Raw genomic sequence first — 17,471 nt, 5'->3', positions numbered from 1 at the left:
ATTGGTAAAAGCCCTTTGTTGTCTTCTAGGATCACCATCTGATACTTCTATGGGCCTTCTGTTTGCATTCTTTGGAAAGGATGTTAGTTCTAAATAGATAAGATTAGATCTCACCTATGTAACCATTTACTGTCATTAACAGGACACGTCAAATAAGCCGCCAAACAACACGGCAGAGCAACCACTGCCTGTCAACTGTGTTTCTGAGCTGCGGAAGAGGAGTCCGTCCATCATAAACTCCAACCAAGGAAGGGTGCTACAAAAAGCTAAGGTACAGTAAGAGGGCAACTGATCAAAGTTCATGTATCTGCCAGCCTCTTTGATATGGAGCCTTATTAAGAGCCAGCCAACGAGGTAGTGAGAATAGCAGCAAACTGCCATCTGTGCAGTAACTTTTAATGAACACTGTTCAGAGAAGAACCTTAAATCTCATTCGAGAACAGACTTACTCTTCCTGCATAATTCTAATATCTCTAAGGTCTGTGCTTTAGGTGTGTTTTGAGATGGGAAAGGCTCTTTCATAGGTAAGGAAAAGAAAACTCAAGGAGCAAAAGGACTTGCCCGTGGCCAGGCAGGACACCTCTCCCGAGCTGGGATGAAAACCAGCCTCTTCCAAGGCTATGACAATGGCCTCTTGCCCTGTCTCTGCAACTCTTGGGGCCAGCTGTATTTTACAGCTTTTGGACTTTGGGGAAAAAACTGTATTTTCGGAAATGTAGCTGTAATAGCACATATACTATAGAGGATGAAAAACCCCAAGAGGTTCTCTGGAGGTACTCTGTACCTTGTTCAACCATGTTACTATTTCTACCACATTGGGGCAACAGCTAGTACAGAGGTCAAGGCACTTGGCTTACACATAGCCGATCTGGGTTCAATCTCTGGAACTACAGATGGTCCTCTAAGTACCGCCTGGAGTGATCCCTGAACACCACAAGTGATCCCTGAGCACCATTAGGTGTGACCTGAAAAAACAAAATAATAATAGTAATAATAATTCTACCACAAAATATATGAATGGGGGCTGGAGTGATAGCACAGTGGGTAGGGCATTTGCCTTGCACGCGACTGACCGGGTTCAATTCCCTCATCCCATATGGTCCCCTGAGCACTGCCAGGAGTAATTCCTGAGTGTAGAGCCAGGAGTAACCCGGGTGCATTGCTGGGTGTGACCCAAAAAGCAAAAATAAAAACAAAAAAAAACAAGATACATGAATGTTGGGTACTGGAGAGACAGGACAGTAGTTAAGGCACTTATTCTTACATACAGGTGACCGGGGTTTGATCCCTGGAACCATTCCTGAGCAGAGAGCCAGATATAAGCTCAGAGCACAGCTGGGTTTGGCCCCCAAAAATATACATATTTATACCATATTTAATAACTATATTACAGTAGCCTCTTATCACTTCAGCTCATGTTTTGCCATCAAGTGATTTTATGCAAAGCACTTAAGTTATTTTGCTTTCAGAGCTTTCTGGGTTTCAGAACAGAAGGTAAAGCATAACTCTGAAAAACAAACACACCTTAGGACAAGGAATTAGAGTAGGAACTGGCCAGAACTCCAAACCAGACAGCAGCAGATGTTTTTATGAAAGGGGCCGAAGAGTAAATATTTGAGGCTTTTTGGACTACTTGTCTCTTTAAATTCATTTCTGCCATTGAATCAGGAGAATAGCCACAGACAACATGTAGATGAATGATGAATATTACTGGACTCCAACAAAACTAGTATGTGTATATAATTTTCACAGGTCATGAAAATTATTTCTTTTATCCCCAATCATTTAAAGACGTGAAGATCATTCTTTGATAATAGGTAATATTTTTTTTAAAAAATGCAGTGAGCTATATATGACCTGTGAATTATGACTTCTCTTTGATTCTTGTAGACCACTGGAAGAATTTTGAATTTTATTCTAACAATGGAAAAGTCATTGGAAAAATTTGAGTGAAAGATTTTTTTAAAAAGATTTTAAAATTGGATGTTTTAAAGACCTCTCTGGTTACTTTGTTATAAATTAGTGCATGTGGGAACAAGAGAAACTAGGTAGTAGTCATCTAAATGGCAGTGAGGGAGGTCTGGGAGAGTTGACATGAAAGTGGCTGGTCTTGGTAAGCAGTGTGAGAGCAGGGCAGCCACAGCTCCGCACCATCCTTAGGGTTTCTGAGATGGACACTGGGCTGTCCCATCACCCCTCCCCACCACAAGATTCTATGAAGAAGCCTTGCATCTAGATGCAATTTCCTGCTCCCTTCTACACCTTCCTCTTTCTACACCTGCTCCCTTGTCTGAGATAAGCAAGCTTAGTGATGTTTGCATCTCCTGAGAGGGGAAGCCCAACATCAACAAATGACTTTCCCAAGTCCAAAGAGAGTAAGTCTGAGGTCTCAGGCTCTCTAATCTGGTCCGTGATCATCTTTATAACCATGAAATACTATGCCATCTTTCAGCCTGCAAATCCCATTTGAATGCATAGCCTACACACTGATTTGTTTTGTCTTTCTGTACTTCAGGAATGGGAAATGAAGAAAACCTAGAGAAGATGAGGATTTCACACAAAAGAAACATCAGTTTGACCACGCAAGGCAGAAATTTTTCTGCTTTTTTCACAAGGAGACATCCGAATGCTAGATGTGGACCTTACTCTCTAGGGCACCCAAAAGACCAGCCTTTATTGTCTGTCTGCATGATTATAGGGGGGTTAGGGGAGGGAAGAAGTAGCAGAGGGAATTGGAGGGTATTCTTGTGGCTTTATGGTGGATAGAAGTAGGGGTAGAGGGAGATGAAATTTGCACAATTGTAAAGATTTTGTTAATACCTTTGCCTTCCATTCTCAAGAAATGAAAGTATATGTGATAAGCCTTTCTCTCTCAATCTCAGAATCCCATTCTCCATCCCTTGGGCAAAGCAAAGCAAAGCAATGCTGAAGTACTGGAAGTGCAGTGCAGAGATATGCCAGCTGGTCTCGTACTGGACATTACTGACCACCTCTGGGACAAATAGGCTGAAAAAGCAAGAGAACCATCCTTGCCTCCAGAGAGTTAAACAAAAGCTATAGAGAATATGCAACATCTATAATAATCCCTCGTTTTAGAGCTGGGAAAATGCAGCCACTGGAATCCCTGAGTTGTGTGATTTCAAATCAGAGATCTGGGTGTGCATCACGCAAGGGGGAAAGGTGCTATAACTGATGTATTATGCTCACAGTGATACTCAATGACAGAATCATGGATTTCCAGCTATGCAATGTCAAATGCATTGCATGGTGGGATCACTCTCTGTCATTCCTTTAGCTACAGTGTTCTAGAAGCTAAGGGTAGAGGTCCAGATGACATTCTCTGTCTTTATCTTCAGTTGCTCTTCCAAATCTGCTATCAAGTAAAACCTGTGACTCATAAGCATTTTAAAAACACTTGAGGGGTTGGAGCGATAGCACAGCAGTAGGGCTTTGCCTTGCACGTGGCCAACCCAGGTTTGATTCCCAGCATCCCATCTGGTCCCCCAAGTAATTCCTGAGTGCATGATCCAGGAGGAACCCCTGTGCATCACTGGATGTGACCCAAAAAGCAAAAAATTTAAAAAATAAAAAATAAAACCACTTGATACTTTCATAGGAAAACAAAGACCTCAAGTTTCCTTACTGAGCCACTCACTACTTTCTCTGCACTTTACAGGTCTTTATCATGTTTCTTTCTGATCAGATAGAGGTTATCTCAAAGAGATTAAAACCCCAGGATAACCTATGAGAACTCTGTTAGAAAATGTACATGCTTCTTAGCTAAGAGTACCAGTACTTTATCATCAAAAGTTACCACTCTTAATGGTAGCTGGAGACCAAAGTAGGGAAAATAACTAGACCAAAAGCAGAACATAATATTTAGCAAAGCATAAGGTTTGGGGGCTGGAGCGATAGCACAGTGGGTAGGGCGTTTGCGTTACACACAGCCAACATGGCCAGCCCGGGTTCGATTCCCAGCATCCCATATGGTCCCCCAAGCACCGCCAGGAGTAATTCCTGAGTGCATGAGCCAGGAGTAACCCCTGAGCATCGCTGGGTGTGACCCAAAAAGGAAAAAAAAAGCATAAGGTTTAGAGAATGAGTTACTCAAACTTCCACCTGGAGAAGACAGGTGGAGATCTGAGTAACCTTTGCTGTTTCAGCTATGTGGCTAGAAAAGTCATGTGATCTCATTGTTTCATCTTTTCCTTTCCTGTGAAATCAAGGTTTACAACTATACTTTCCTTCCCAAAACCACTGTGGGACTCCAATGAAACAAAACAAGAGAAACAATCTGTAGTGTTCAAAAAAGAATGGCTATTATTAGCTTTCAAAATAATTCAAAATCCTGTTTATTTTCCACTAAAGAAATGGTCTATATGGTAAAGATACCAAAAGTTAAAAGGCAATCAAAACCAAATGTGAATCGTGGAAAGGCACCAAACATCCAATTATGATCTTATTGTATGGCACCTTTTTTCATGAAGTAATTCCAAAGTTAAATGCTTTTCCCAAAGTATATAATAGAGATTTGGATGTTAAGTAATAATAATTAACACTGAACATTCTCCATGAATCAGGAACTGTGTTAGTTGGGGAAGGCTTCCCAGATATGCAGCCCACATTTGGTAGGGTCTCGAGTCTAAGCTAATGCTCTACTTTTGCCTTCTTAGTAATTTTTTAACAAGGGGGCTCTACATTTCCCCCCTTAAAATTATGTAGCCAGTCCTGGTGCTATGTACTTTCCCTGACAATATCCCTTTCATCTTTACCTAAAACCATGTGTGATAGATTTTGTTATTTGTTTTCACAGCTCACAGAATGGGAGTCCAGAGAGGTTGGGTAACTTGTTGAAGCTCATGAAAGTGGTAAAGTGAAGATAACACTTGAATACAGATAGGAAACCTAGCCCTAGATTACTCCTTCCTACTTTCCAGTCTCTGTTTCATCCATGTCTTCCCCACTCCCTTGCACTACGACATTCTATCATACTGGCACTTAATGAGTATGTGAATGAATACAGCCCTTAATAAATATGCACACATGTATACAGCACATCTGGTGTTAAGTTGAAGAGTTAAAAGAAGTGCAGACAAGGAGCAAGGATATGATTTCAGTGACAGAACACATGACATTCAGGTACCAAGTTCAGTCCCCAATTTCACATGGATCCTCAGAATTGCCAGATATGAACAAAAAAAAAAAAGTAGGGGTTGTACAAACAAAATGACTGAAGTATAGATGCCAGTTCTTGCTTGTTAAAATGCCTTTCTCGGATTGCCTTATCAAAATAAGACTCTTGAGTCTGATGTGGTCTTCAAGTTCCATCATTTCCAACATCCCCAAATTTTTGGAACTTGATTAAAATAAAGAGGCAAAATCTCTGTCTTCATGGAATTCACATGTAGAAATCTGACCTAAATATCAACAGTACAATAAGTCACGTTCAGAACGATGAAGGCATAAATCCCATCCTTTCAAAAAGCGGGGGGGGGGGGGGGGGGGGGGGGGGGGGGGGGTGCCTAAGTGGTTAGTGTAGCAGGTAGAGCACTTGCTGTGTATGTGGCCAACCTGGGTTTGATTCCCAGCAACCAATGTGGTCCTCCAAGCCTGCCAGGAGGGATCCCTGAGCACAGGGCTAGGAATAAGTCCTCGGCACCAACAGGTGTTACCCCAAAATAAAGCAAAACAAAACTGTTCGTGGCTAAGGAACTATCCAGCATCTTCAAGTAACTTCCACTCCAAACATCTCATAAATTTATCTATTTACTATCTCCACTGCACCATTCTGTTTCCAATTTATTAATTCAATTTTTATTGATCACATTATATGGATCTACTGTCCTAGATGTTAGAAATTACAGCTGTTGGGGCCAGAGTGATAGTACAGTGGGTAGGGTGTTTGCCTTGTACACGGTCGACCTGGGGTCGATCCCCGGCATCCCATATGGTCCCCCAAGCACCACCAGGAGTAATTCCTGACTGCAGAGCCAGGAGGAATTCCTGAGCATTGCTGAGTGTGAACCCAAAAAGCAAAAATAAAAAATTACAGCTGTAAATACAAACACCCTCAATTAGGACAGCAAACAAACAAAAAGAAATAAAGCAAACTAAGATCGAAACCAAAAAGTCACCGGACACAGCGTAAAAGCTAACTGCTTTAGAACATTCAGTAACAAGTGTCTTTCTGTTGAGGAGATTCCAGGGTAGAACAGAACCATCTTCCTTGGGCTCAAGAGCTTATTTTTTCTTTTTGGGTCACATCCAGCAATGCACAGGGGCCACTCCCGGCTCAGGCACTTAGGCAGTCCCCAGGGGACCATATGGGATGCTGGGAATCGAACCTGGATCGGCCGCGTGCAAGGCAAACACCCTACCCGCTGTGCCATCACTCCAGCCCCTCAACAGCTTATTTTTACATACTGCAAACTCCTGCAACACAAAAATGACCCCTCACGTCAAGGCTTTCAGACATGGTCCCATTGCAACCTAAGACTCAAATGCACCGAAGTGTTTGACAACTTCATTAAATGTAGTTTAAAAAAAATACTGCACTATTGGACCTTCCTTTTTAATAAGGGTAAACTGGAGGATGGGGAAGGCAGTGATGGCAGAGTGGGTCACTGGAAGGCCTGACGGTTCGGCCCACTCACGTGACCTGGCCCTTCCTCTTCCTCCCGTGACTGACTCCCTCATCACTGACTGCGTTACGTGCTCCTCTCCACTGCATTCTCTTTTCCCGAGCCACTTTACTCCTCTTGCCCTTTATTCGCCCTTCCGCTCCCAGTGCAAGTCTTCTCTTTGGGCACCCAACCATATCGCACCCTACGTCGCCCCTCGCTCCTGAAACACCGCCCACAGTTTGGCCTCATTTGCTCAACGTCTATCAGTTCCCGGGAGCTCCGTGCAGACACCACCGGGCACGCCTTCCGCCAGCCCCGCAGCTGAGCCGGGAGCGAAGCCCGCTAAACCGGCGCCGGAAGTCTCTTCCCCCACCAGGATCCGCACGGCATGACCGGAAGCGAAGCTTTGGAGGAAAAGCCCGCGGGAAGAAAGTGCTCGCAAAGGCTGCCGGGAAGCGTGGTTTTTCTCTCTCTCTCGCTCCCTTTCCGCGGAGCCTAGCCTGGGCTTGGGAGCTAGTGCGCATGCGCCGCCTCCTCTGCCGCGCTCGCAAACATGGCGGCGCGAGCCCTGGGGTCGGTCCGGTGGCCGCTCCGGCGCCTCCTGGCCTCGGGTGCCGGGTCCAGTGGCAGGTGAGTGAGTCGAGCGGGGGGCCGCGGGCGTGAGGACGGTGCTGAACCCTGCAGAGCGGGAGGGCAAGCCTCCCCGCGCGGCCTTCTGCCTGCCAACGTCTCGGGTGGGCGTGCTGGGCTTTGCCCCGTTCCCCACGTGCCTTGAGCCGCGGCCCTGCCCCCGCGTCCTGGTCTCTCGGACCCGGTGCCACCCGCCGAAGCTGCTGCTTGTATCCATCTATGGATGGGTTCTCTGGCCGCCTGCGGTGTGCAAACAGCGACGGGCTTCGTGCCGAGAGCCATCGGGTTTCCCGGGCGTTGAACCCGGGCAGTGTTATGCACCGTGGCTAGGGCGCTTGCCTTGCACGCGGCTCACCTGGCTTTGAACCCACCCTGCCACCCCCTTCTGTTCCCCCTTAGCCTCACCGGGAGTGCCAGGAGTAAGCCCTGGGCAGCACTGGGTGTAGCCCCAAACAAAACAAACCTTTGCTCCAGGTGTCAGTTCAGTGACTAGTTTTTCGTGTATGTTATTTATATGAACAAACTGTCTGGAAGAGCTCTTAGGGCCAGAGAAACCCCGGTTGAATCTCTGCTATTGTCCCCTGAGCACAGCCAGGACTACCAAACCGGTTGTGGCTCCCAAAACAGATTTTTTTAATTTTAAAAAGAACTTTTTTTTTTTAATTTTTATTAGTGAGACATCATGAGGTACAGTTGTAGACTTACAAATTTTTGTGCTTGGGTTTCAATTATACAATGATCAAATACCCATCCCTCCACCAGTGCCCATTTCCCACCACCACGGATCCCAGTATGCCTCCCACCCCCCATCCCACCCTGCCTCTGTGGCAGGGCATTCCCTTTTGTTCTCTCTCTCTTATTGGGTGTTGTGGTTTGCAAAAGAGGCAATGGGTGACAATCATGTTTGGTCTGTAGTCTACTAAAAAGAACTTTTAATGCACAATTTAACTGATAATTTTGTTTCCAGTCAAATTATATGGCTTCTGAAAGGAAAATTCGTTGAACTGCCAAAATTCAAGGTATCACCTACTTTGAATTTCTTATGTAAACTGAACTAAAGTGTCAAACATTGAGCTATGAAAGTCCAACAATACTAACAGAATATAAAGCTCTTTTTTAGTCACTTCTTTATAGTTCACGTCCCATAACAAAGTGACTTGATTTTTACATAGGTGAGTTCTTGCTTAGAATCTCTGTTAACATATGGACTTGTTCCTAAAAGCTTACAAAATTCCAGGCCTGACTTCTGTTTTGTAAGCCCCCTTTACTCCTTAACCTTCCCCACTGTAAGGTATTGGACCAGAAGTCTAAGGCTTTGTGTTTTGAATTTATGTTTCTGGTTATTTCCTTGCTGAAATAGCCAGCAGGTATCAGAACTTGGTTTTCCCTTCTGTTATGCACCCCCCCCCCCCTGCTGTTTTTCCACTTCTGCCTGTTTCCACATCTGTTGCCTGATGCTCAGTATCCTGGTTCAGCAGACTACTTACTGTGTGTGTGAGATCTTGAGCCAGTCATATGTTTCTCTGAGCCTGTTTGGTCATCTGAGAATAGGAATGATAATATTACCTGCACACTGTTGTGAGATTTAAGAAAAGGATTGCAATAAATCTGACGCCACTTAGACAGCCCTTCCTAAGTGAGTATGTTGTTAACTGACCGAGAGTCCTGTGTCAGCCTCTAAACTAAACTAACATGGGCCGTTTCTGATGGCAGCCCTTCATGTTTGCCCTCTCCCTCCCATCTTAGAGCATGGCTGCACCCTTTCAGCACCGCCACCCAGAGAACTGCTGGTGAGGACTGCAGTTCGGAAGACCCTCCTGATGAGCTTGGTCCTTCTCTTGCAGAACGAGCCTTAAAGCTAAAAGCTGTTAAGCTGGAGAAGGAAGTACAGGATTTGACAGTGAGTCCATTTTTCTTTTCTTGGTGTTTTTTGGGGGGCCATGCCTGGAGTTGCTCAGGGATTATCCCTGGCTCTGTACTTACGAGATGGTGCTCAGAGAACCACCTGGGGTTTGGGGATTGAACCCGGGTCAGCAGCATGCCAGGAAAGCTTCCTGTGTATCCACAGCGCTCCCTCTCTAGCCCAAACAGCAAGTAGATATATTATCTGTTCTTTGCAGTCTCCTGAGTTAAGTGTCCACGAAGAGTTTTACGTCAATTTAAGTTTTTTTCTGCTGGCTCTTTACCCTTCACTTCTTTACTTATTTGCTAGGTAAACCAGACAAATCTGTTGTTTAAAAAATCATTCCCATGGGGCTGGAGCGATAGCACAGCAGTTAGGGCGTTTGCCATGCATACAGCTAACTCGGGTTCGATTCCCAGCATCCCATATGGTCCCCCGAGCACTGCCAGGAGTAATCCATGAGCATCGCTGGGTGTGACCCAAAAAGGAAAAAAAAATAATAAATTTTTTAAAAAAATCATCCCTTCTAGGGGCCAGAGAGATAGTACAGCATGTAAGGTTCTTGCTTCGCACACAGCTGCCTCATTTTTGATCCCCAGCATGCAGAGTGATCCTCTGCATCCCAACAAGAGTAATTCCTGAGTGCAGAGCCAGAAGTAGCCCAAAAGTAGCCAGAACCCCCACGCATCGCCAGGTGTAGGCCAAAAACAAAAATTATTGACTACACTCACCCCTTTTCTGCTACAGCTGGATTATAGTATATCTACATCATCCCATATTTTTGGTGGCTTCATAAGAGGTACAGTTCCTGGCATGTAGTATATGCTTCATGAATAATTGTTACTTTTTTCATTATATTCTGTTGACCAAATTGTGTCTAGCATACTGTCTCCTGTATTGGACTGACAAACATGCTTTGAGAGAGATAACTGGGCAAAAACACTTTTTTTCTCATTATTTTGACTTCGCTTTCCAGATAAAGTACCAGAGAGCTGTAGCTGATGGTGAAAACATCAGAAGGCGAACCCAGAGATGTGTGGAGGATGCCAAGATATTTGGTGAGAGATTTACTGACTTTCGAAGTTTTGGTCGAAGGCCGTTTGCTAACTGTCCTGCAAAGTGAGCATCTTGGTCCTGCCCTTTATACCTGTCTCTGGTCCCTTCGGCCTCGGTGCTGCTGACTAGGCTTTGCATACTTTCAAGTGAACCATTGGCTAAAATAATCCTTGCCTTTATTTTCTCCAAAACTTTGTTGTTTTTATAGCATGTACAGTTCGCATTTTATTACTTATCCACACAATTCTGCTTGTCATTGCTGAGCAAATGAGAAGTTCCTATGTTCAGAGAAGACCCCAGAGAGCAAAGGCAGCCAGGAATGCTGAAGTTTGTTTTGTAGAAGTTTGTCAGAATTGCTCTTCCAACCCTTGTTCTCCTTTGAACACGTATCTTGGTTTCTTGTCTAGGTTTCTTTGCCTGTCTATTTCCACTCTGGAGACCCCTCTGGCCCCTCTGTTCTCTCTTAAATACATTCTTCTCTCTCTCCCATCACATCTAAGGATGTTTCAATAAAAATTATTGTATTTCACCCCCAAAAAAGTAAAAACTGCCTATGTGTTACACAATAATCAGCTGTATTGCCATCAGACAGTTTTCATTCCAGGAGGCAAGAATCATTTGCATTCCTAGCAGCATTCTTTAACCTGCTAAATTATTAAATAACTCAAAGGTTGGGAGCACATAGAAGCAGGTAACCCTGAGGGCTGTGCTAAGTCACTATTTTTGTTGTTATTGTTGATGATGTTAAGTAACCTTTTTAGTCACTTCCAAAGTCTTTCAGGAATTTTTTCCAAGTGTCTTCATGGAAATGTTGACTAATAGGCACTGTGGGGTAAAAGGAAATCTCTGTTTACGTGGTGTGCCCACAGTTTCGTGTGGAGCATCATTCTTTGACTACACATGAATGAGCGGCCCTAGTCCCATCTTCGTTAACGTGTAAATGGAAAAATTAGATTGGAGACAGACCTAGACTGGAGACCATTATTTTCTACCCTCTAATATTCTTTCCTGTATGTCATACTTCTTTCTGCTGTTTGTGAATGGGACTTGCTCTTTCCTAATGCATTGTCATGTTCTTCTGCTTTTCAATCTGTGCTGTAGATACTGTGTTTCAGGGCTTGGAGCTATCAGTTAAGTACTGCCCTGAAGATTTCATTCCTGCTGTTTTAAGATTTTTTTAGTCCATGATTTCCAGAGTGCTTGCCTTGCATGCAGCCGACCTGGGCTCAATCCCACAGAGTCCCCCAAGCCCAACCAGGAATGATCCCCAAGCACAGAGCCAGGAGTGAGCCCAGAGCACCAATGGGTGTACCCCCTCCCCCTCCCCCCACACACAAAGACCCACAAAATAAAAAGGAAGAAGACAAAAAAGGTTTCATGCTCTTAAGTTTTTGTTTGTTTGGGGGCGGCACACCCAGTGGTGCTCAGGTTTTACAGGTAGGGAACAAACATATCAAACTTAATTTTTTTAACATACTTTATTTTCAGAGCAAAATGTATTTTTGAAAAACATGCTGTGTAAGTAATTTTCCTACATCATTGGTTCTTAGTGGACAGGTGTACTTAGAAAATTGAAGAAACTAGAAATCTTTCGAGGGCAATACCATCTATCAACTATCCTCTTTTTTCAGCAGTTTGTCTCGGTATCTGACAAGTTACAGAGATCTCCTCCCTATCCCCAGTAGTACAGACACCAACTACGTTATTAAAATAAATAATTAGATTTTAATCAGAACCCAGAAGATAACTCAGATTATTAGAACACGGGATCCTTTGAGCTCTGTCCGGAGCAGCTCTCCAGCTAGGTGTGGTCCCCAAAATAAAGGAGTCACAATTAGAAACCCCACAAGCCAGAGAACCTAATCTTCTGTTTACCCAAATTCCTACAATACTGAGTAGGAACAGGCTCTTTGCACCCTGGCTTATACAAGTTAGCCCAGAGGTGTCTAGCTATTACAATAGATATCTGTCTTTGAATAGCCTTGGGATGCCTTTGAAGTCCCAAACTGAGCTTTCTCAAACATTTCTTTCTGCCTTATTGACAGGGTGGAATTTTGTCTTGCTGGCATACTTTTCAGGCCTTTGACTAATCTCTTATCATATATTCCCCTAAACCATAATCTCTTGCCCACCATTAACATTGATGGCTGTCATCTCTAATGGGTGTGGCTTAGTTCCTTTGTTGAATTTTGCTGATACCCAGTGGTTCTCTAGAAATGCCTGTGGTTTCACTCTGCCTCCCTTGCCTCCTCTCAGCTGCCAGACCACACATTATACTGAGGCTACTCCAGTTGCCTTACCTGAGTCTCCTCTCCCTTTCCACCCATCTGGAGTCCCTCTAGCATGGCATATCCATTGTGCATGTTGTTATTATTAGACTTACTTGGCGAATAAGTCTGTTACACGTCATTATTACGTTGTTAAACCTGTGGCACTTGCTATGCTTAAGAAACTGTCCGTCTTCCAGGTAGTAAGTCTAGGAAATCTCTTTTATTGCGTCCTTTGTGAGAGTAAGTACATTTCCTTTTCACTTCTGAGAATGCTTAAGATGACTCCTATTTTGTACTTAGCTAAGTATCATAGATGCCTATTGGGGTGACATTCCATAACACTGCTGTAAGAAGAATGTGTGCAGCCTTAGGAGTATTGGCATTCCACGGCAGCAGAGCTGATGTCAGCTGTGCAGCAGTGCTTGTGACTCAAGAAAGTCAGCTCTGCCGGCCTCCTCCCAGCCAACAGCATGTGCTTCTATACAACACAAAGTGGGTAGGACAAGGGGCAGGCAGTGGGAGACTGACCTCATCTAACTTCCCCAGACTCACGCCCACCAGCTGGGTGATTTCCACAGAATAACTGAAAACATCTGGTTTCCCTAGGAATCCAGAGTTTCTGTAAGGACTTGGTGGAGGTGGCCGACCTTCTGGAGAAGACCACAGAGTGCCTCTCTGCAGAAGCAGAGCCTGGGGACCAGAAGCCCACCCTGGAGAAGATCTTCCAAGGCTTGTCCCTTCTAGAAGCAAAGCTGAAGAGCGTATTCGCCAAGCATGGCCTTGAGAAGATGAGCCCCGTGGGCGACAAATACGACCCTCATGAGCACGAACTCATCTCGCACGTGCCCGCTGGCGTTGGTGTGCAGCCTGGCACCGTGGCCTTAGTCAGACAAGATGGCTACAAGCTTCACGGCCGCACCATCAGACTCGCCCAGGTGGAAGTGGCCGTGGAGGCCCAGAAGAGGCTCTGAACGGGCCCTCGGGGGCTGAGTCGGCTCCCAGTGTGCAGTCACCTGTGTTCCCTTTATTTATTAAGCTAGGTTTGTATTGTACATGAGGTACTTCATGTGATCTGTTTTGGATTTAGTCATATTGGCTTGATTTCTACGATAATCTCTTAATTTCCTGGGGCCTGTTTGGTCCCGTCGGATTATTTTGCCATCGGGCATTTGAACAAAGTGGCAAGTGTGTGTATCACCTTTGTCCTACTGCGCTTCAGAAATTAATTTTAAATTGGTACTCTGCTGATTTTTCAGAATCTTTAAGAGGTGAAAATGAGTATAAGCGTATGTATTTTGACCTAATTGTTCCTTCCTAATAATTTCTATAATGAGAATTGAATAGGATCTTGTATCTTGTGGGGAAAAAGAGATGGTAAGGGGTTAGTTCAACATTTGGTACTTGGGTGATGAATCTAAATCTAAATAATGGATTTAGATTATTGTTGATTTTTATATACTAATAGATTTTCAAGGCTTTCTCTCTTTTTTACAAATTACTCTTTGTGGGGTGGGGGCTTCGGTGCCACACCTGGCTGTGCTCAGGGCTTACTTTTGGCTCTGCACTCAGGGATCACTCCAGGCAGTGCTTGGGAGAACCATATAGGGTGCCAAGAATCATACCTGGGTCATCTGCAAGGCAGGCACCCTCCCTCCTTGCTGTACTATCTCTTCAGCTCCATCTCTTAGTGCCTTTTTTTTTTTTGGTTTGTTTTGGTCCCCTAGTCCCTACCAGATAAACTTCTGTCCAGTTCCCATTTATAGGGTCAGACTAGACTTGGAAAGCAGGGAGCAGTAGAAATTTGAGGTATCCAAGTGGCTTTCAAGGATGACTTTGTGCTCTTTGCTGAATTTACGTTCAACTTATTTTCAACCTCCCATTTCTGGTGAATGAGGCACCCCCAATGATCCAGTGATCCAAACCAATCTAGGCTACTTACCAAAGTTTCCTTTTCCCCCAGCCCTGCCATTTAGTCAGATTTCCCTTTTTCCTATTTGATGATGTAAGGAGAGGATTAGAACAAAGGTGTTAGGATCCTATAGTTTCTCATTTAATTCAGTTATGTGGATTTCCATTTTTGATACTCACCAATTACTACCTCTGTTACATAGACAAACTATTTTGTAGTTTTTATAGCGCATGTGTATAAACATCTCACTCCCTTTTTTGCACTTTTAGTTTTTAGTTGTGTTTATTTTTGTTGTTTTTTTTTCTAGTGTTCTGTAAAAGATCTGTCCAATATATGAGTAGGTAGATGAAGTAATCAGACATTAGAAAGGAGGTCAATCATATATGTTTTAATGTAGAAGAGACCTTGGTAATAACCCAACCTTACCCTTTCAGCTTCTTCTGAAGCATGAAAATATATTGTTTTTTAGAATTAGACTAAAAAAAAAACCTCTAAAAATAGCTAAAATTCACTGGGAACTTAAAAGTAAGGAGTAATTACATAGTAGCTTCCATCATTTAAAATTAAACAGTTCTTAAATGAACTTGCAAATATGTTCCCAGCAGACAGAAGATATCCAGGTTGCCTAGGTTTAAGCTTTTAGTTACCCACGAAATAATCTATTTCTAGTGGCACTCTCCAAGCCACATTCAGTAGAGTGGGGAGTCAGCCTTTTGATGCGATATGTAATCCCAAGACAAAACATAGACATCTCTAATGGACCCTACCCTCTGCCAGATTTAGACATTTAATAATCCATGCTTCTAAATTGCAAACAGAAGACTGCCAATAAGATTTTAAAATCATAGCGACTCTTGATACTCTGTTAAGCACTTATGTAAACATATGCAGCCCCTAGACAGTAGGAATTTGTTCCTTTTTTGCTTCATTCCTTTGAGATTAAACAGAAGGCACCAAGAAAATGAGCCATTTATTTACAATTACCCCTGTGTTCTTGGTATACTGTCAGTACCAGTCCATTAGAATAACCATCCTTTAAAAGTGTGAAATATGATTGCTTGAGTTTTCTAATATTCCTTTTTAACTTCTTGTTTTAGGCTGAGAATAATCTTAGATTCTTTCATTATTCAGTCGTTTCGCAGACTTGATATATGAAGATGGAGCTGTAGTAGTAACAGTCTCTAGAACTTGAAAGGCTTTACTGGAACTTGGGCAACCTCAAGGAACATGGAGGTGGAAGGTTATCACATAACCCTGGCGACCAAAAGTTGCACCCCTCAGAGCTTATTTGTTAGGTGGTTAGCATTTTCTCACTGTCTTGTGAAGATTTAATGAAATTTGTAAATTGCATCTTACAATAGGCCCTCAAATGTTTATTTTTATTATATTTTATTTACAGGTTTTTTTTTTCTGTATTTTACTGCTGCCTAAAATTTAGGGGAAGACTGGTAAAGAAAGCGATGCTTAAAATTTCTTAAGCTAATCGGAATGACTAGTTTTCTTTCTGATTTCTGGTGGTTTGGTTTTCACGTAATTCCATAGTTGTTAACAGAAGGAACAAGAAAATTATGTTGGTGCTATTATTTTTATTGTGATTGTTAAGTAAAAAGTCATTGGCTTGGAGATAACATGTAAGAGAGCTTTGGATCTCATGAAGAGGGAATCTTAGTGTCTTAATCCTTGGATCTATAAATCTCACACAGATTTTCCTTGCTGTCATAAAGGAATGTCAGTTTGATACCAAGTTATTTGGTGCTCTTTCATGATACAGGACTTGATATATGAACATTAAAGAAAAAAAAAACCTCAAGGATGAAATAAAATGTTCAGAAACAATAAAACTCAAATTGAAATAATTGGGATTCCTGTTATTCGTGTCTTGGCCTAATTTATATTGGGTTTCCCCAGACTGCTAACCCTACAGATGCCCCATGGAGGTACCTTGATTATCTCTTAATCATCCAGCCAGTGGAATGCAGCATGAGCCAATAATAGTTGTAACCTTTTTGCACCATGCCTATCTACACGCTGACAGTTTTTTTGAAAGCCATTGACATAGATAACAAGCAGTCTCGCCTTGGCTTTGCTGAAGTTGTTCTTAACCCCTTGACATACTCTCGGATTTCTGTATATTTCTCCAATACAAACTCCTGTTTCTGTCTCTCTCTTTGACACTGCCCCGTTTTCTTATATTTGCTTTTTGGTTCTGGTTGTCTTACCTGTTTTAATTACTCTACACCAACTGCTAGACTTTCCTCTTGCCTGTTCTGACCGTCCGCCTTCACCTGTCCTTCCCAGCCTCTGGCAGTTTGCCCTTATCTTCACCTCTCCTGTGCACTTTTCTAGTTTGTCTGCAGACCCTGGTCCCATCACCCATTGCTTCCCACATTCCCTGTGCTTGTAGGTAAATATATTCTTATTCTTCCGCACATTGCCCACATTCTCAAGTGCACTGTGGGATTTATTCTGTTTATTTGGCTTGGTTTGGGGCCTCCTGGTTGTGCTTGAGCATTGCTCCCACCTTGTGCATGGGAATCACTCTGATGACCATGCATGCTGGGGAGCAAACCCAAAGTGACTAGAACCATCTTTCTAGTCCCACTGTGGGAGCTGTAGAACATGACTTCAAATCTCGGACTTTGACCAGCAAAATAAAGAGGAAGCGACTAGCTCACCGAGCTCTGCTGAAGTACAGGTGTACAGGCATGAGTGAGTCTAGTTAAATTTGGGGTTAGTTTGTTGGAGCTGGAGAGAGTACCGGGCTAAGATGCTTGCTTTACATGGGACTGACATTGATTCAATTCCTAGCACTACATATCCCCTGAGCACCACCTGGAATGATTCCTGAGCATCACCAAGTATGACCCCAAACCCAAACTAAACCTTGGGGGTGCATTGTTGTTTAGCAATAGATTGCTTCCACTTACCTAGTTGTTCTCCTTAGCTGTTCTGTACCCTGAGTACTCAGCAGAACATGCCACCTTAGTATTGACCTTAAAGCTCTAGATCTTATCCTGTGATCTGGATATGCTCACACATTGTCAATATGTTGGTAGGACTAAAAGAGCTCATAACTCTTT

General features: G+C 43.4%; 2 protein-coding genes across 2 annotated transcripts in view; both read left to right on the top strand.

Annotated features, from left to right (window-relative positions):
* AFAP1L1 (actin filament associated protein 1 like 1) overlaps nucleotides 1-3,173 on the top strand; it is a 78,141-nt gene extending 74,968 nt beyond the window's left edge. Inside the window, exons 18-19 of the mRNA XM_056124468.1 lie at nucleotides 143-271; nucleotides 2,516-3,173. Coding sequence (XP_055980443.1) covers nucleotides 143-271; nucleotides 2,516-2,539 — 153 coding nt within the window. The 3' untranslated portion in view covers nucleotides 2,540-3,173. The remainder of the gene's footprint in view (nucleotides 1-142; nucleotides 272-2,515) is intronic.
* Nucleotides 3,174-7,130: 3,957 nt separating this feature from the next.
* On the top strand, nucleotides 7,131-16,250 carry GRPEL2 (GrpE like 2, mitochondrial). The gene is made up of 4 exons (XM_056124424.1): nucleotides 7,131-7,253; nucleotides 9,000-9,153; nucleotides 10,133-10,214; nucleotides 13,089-16,250. Exons 1-4 carry the CDS (start codon nucleotides 7,177-7,179, stop codon nucleotides 13,451-13,453), a joined length of 678 nt encoding a protein of 225 aa, XP_055980399.1. The 5' UTR covers nucleotides 7,131-7,176; the 3' UTR covers nucleotides 13,454-16,250.
* Nucleotides 16,251-17,471: the final 1,221 nt, after the last annotated feature.

The sequence above is a fragment of the Sorex fumeus genome, unplaced genomic scaffold (genome assembly GCF_029834395.1).
Source record: "Sorex fumeus unplaced genomic scaffold, SorFum_2.1 ptg000051l, whole genome shotgun sequence".
NCBI classification, from domain to species: domain Eukaryota; kingdom Metazoa; phylum Chordata; class Mammalia; order Eulipotyphla; family Soricidae; genus Sorex; species Sorex fumeus.
This window is presented reverse-complemented; position numbering and strand designations above follow the sequence as displayed.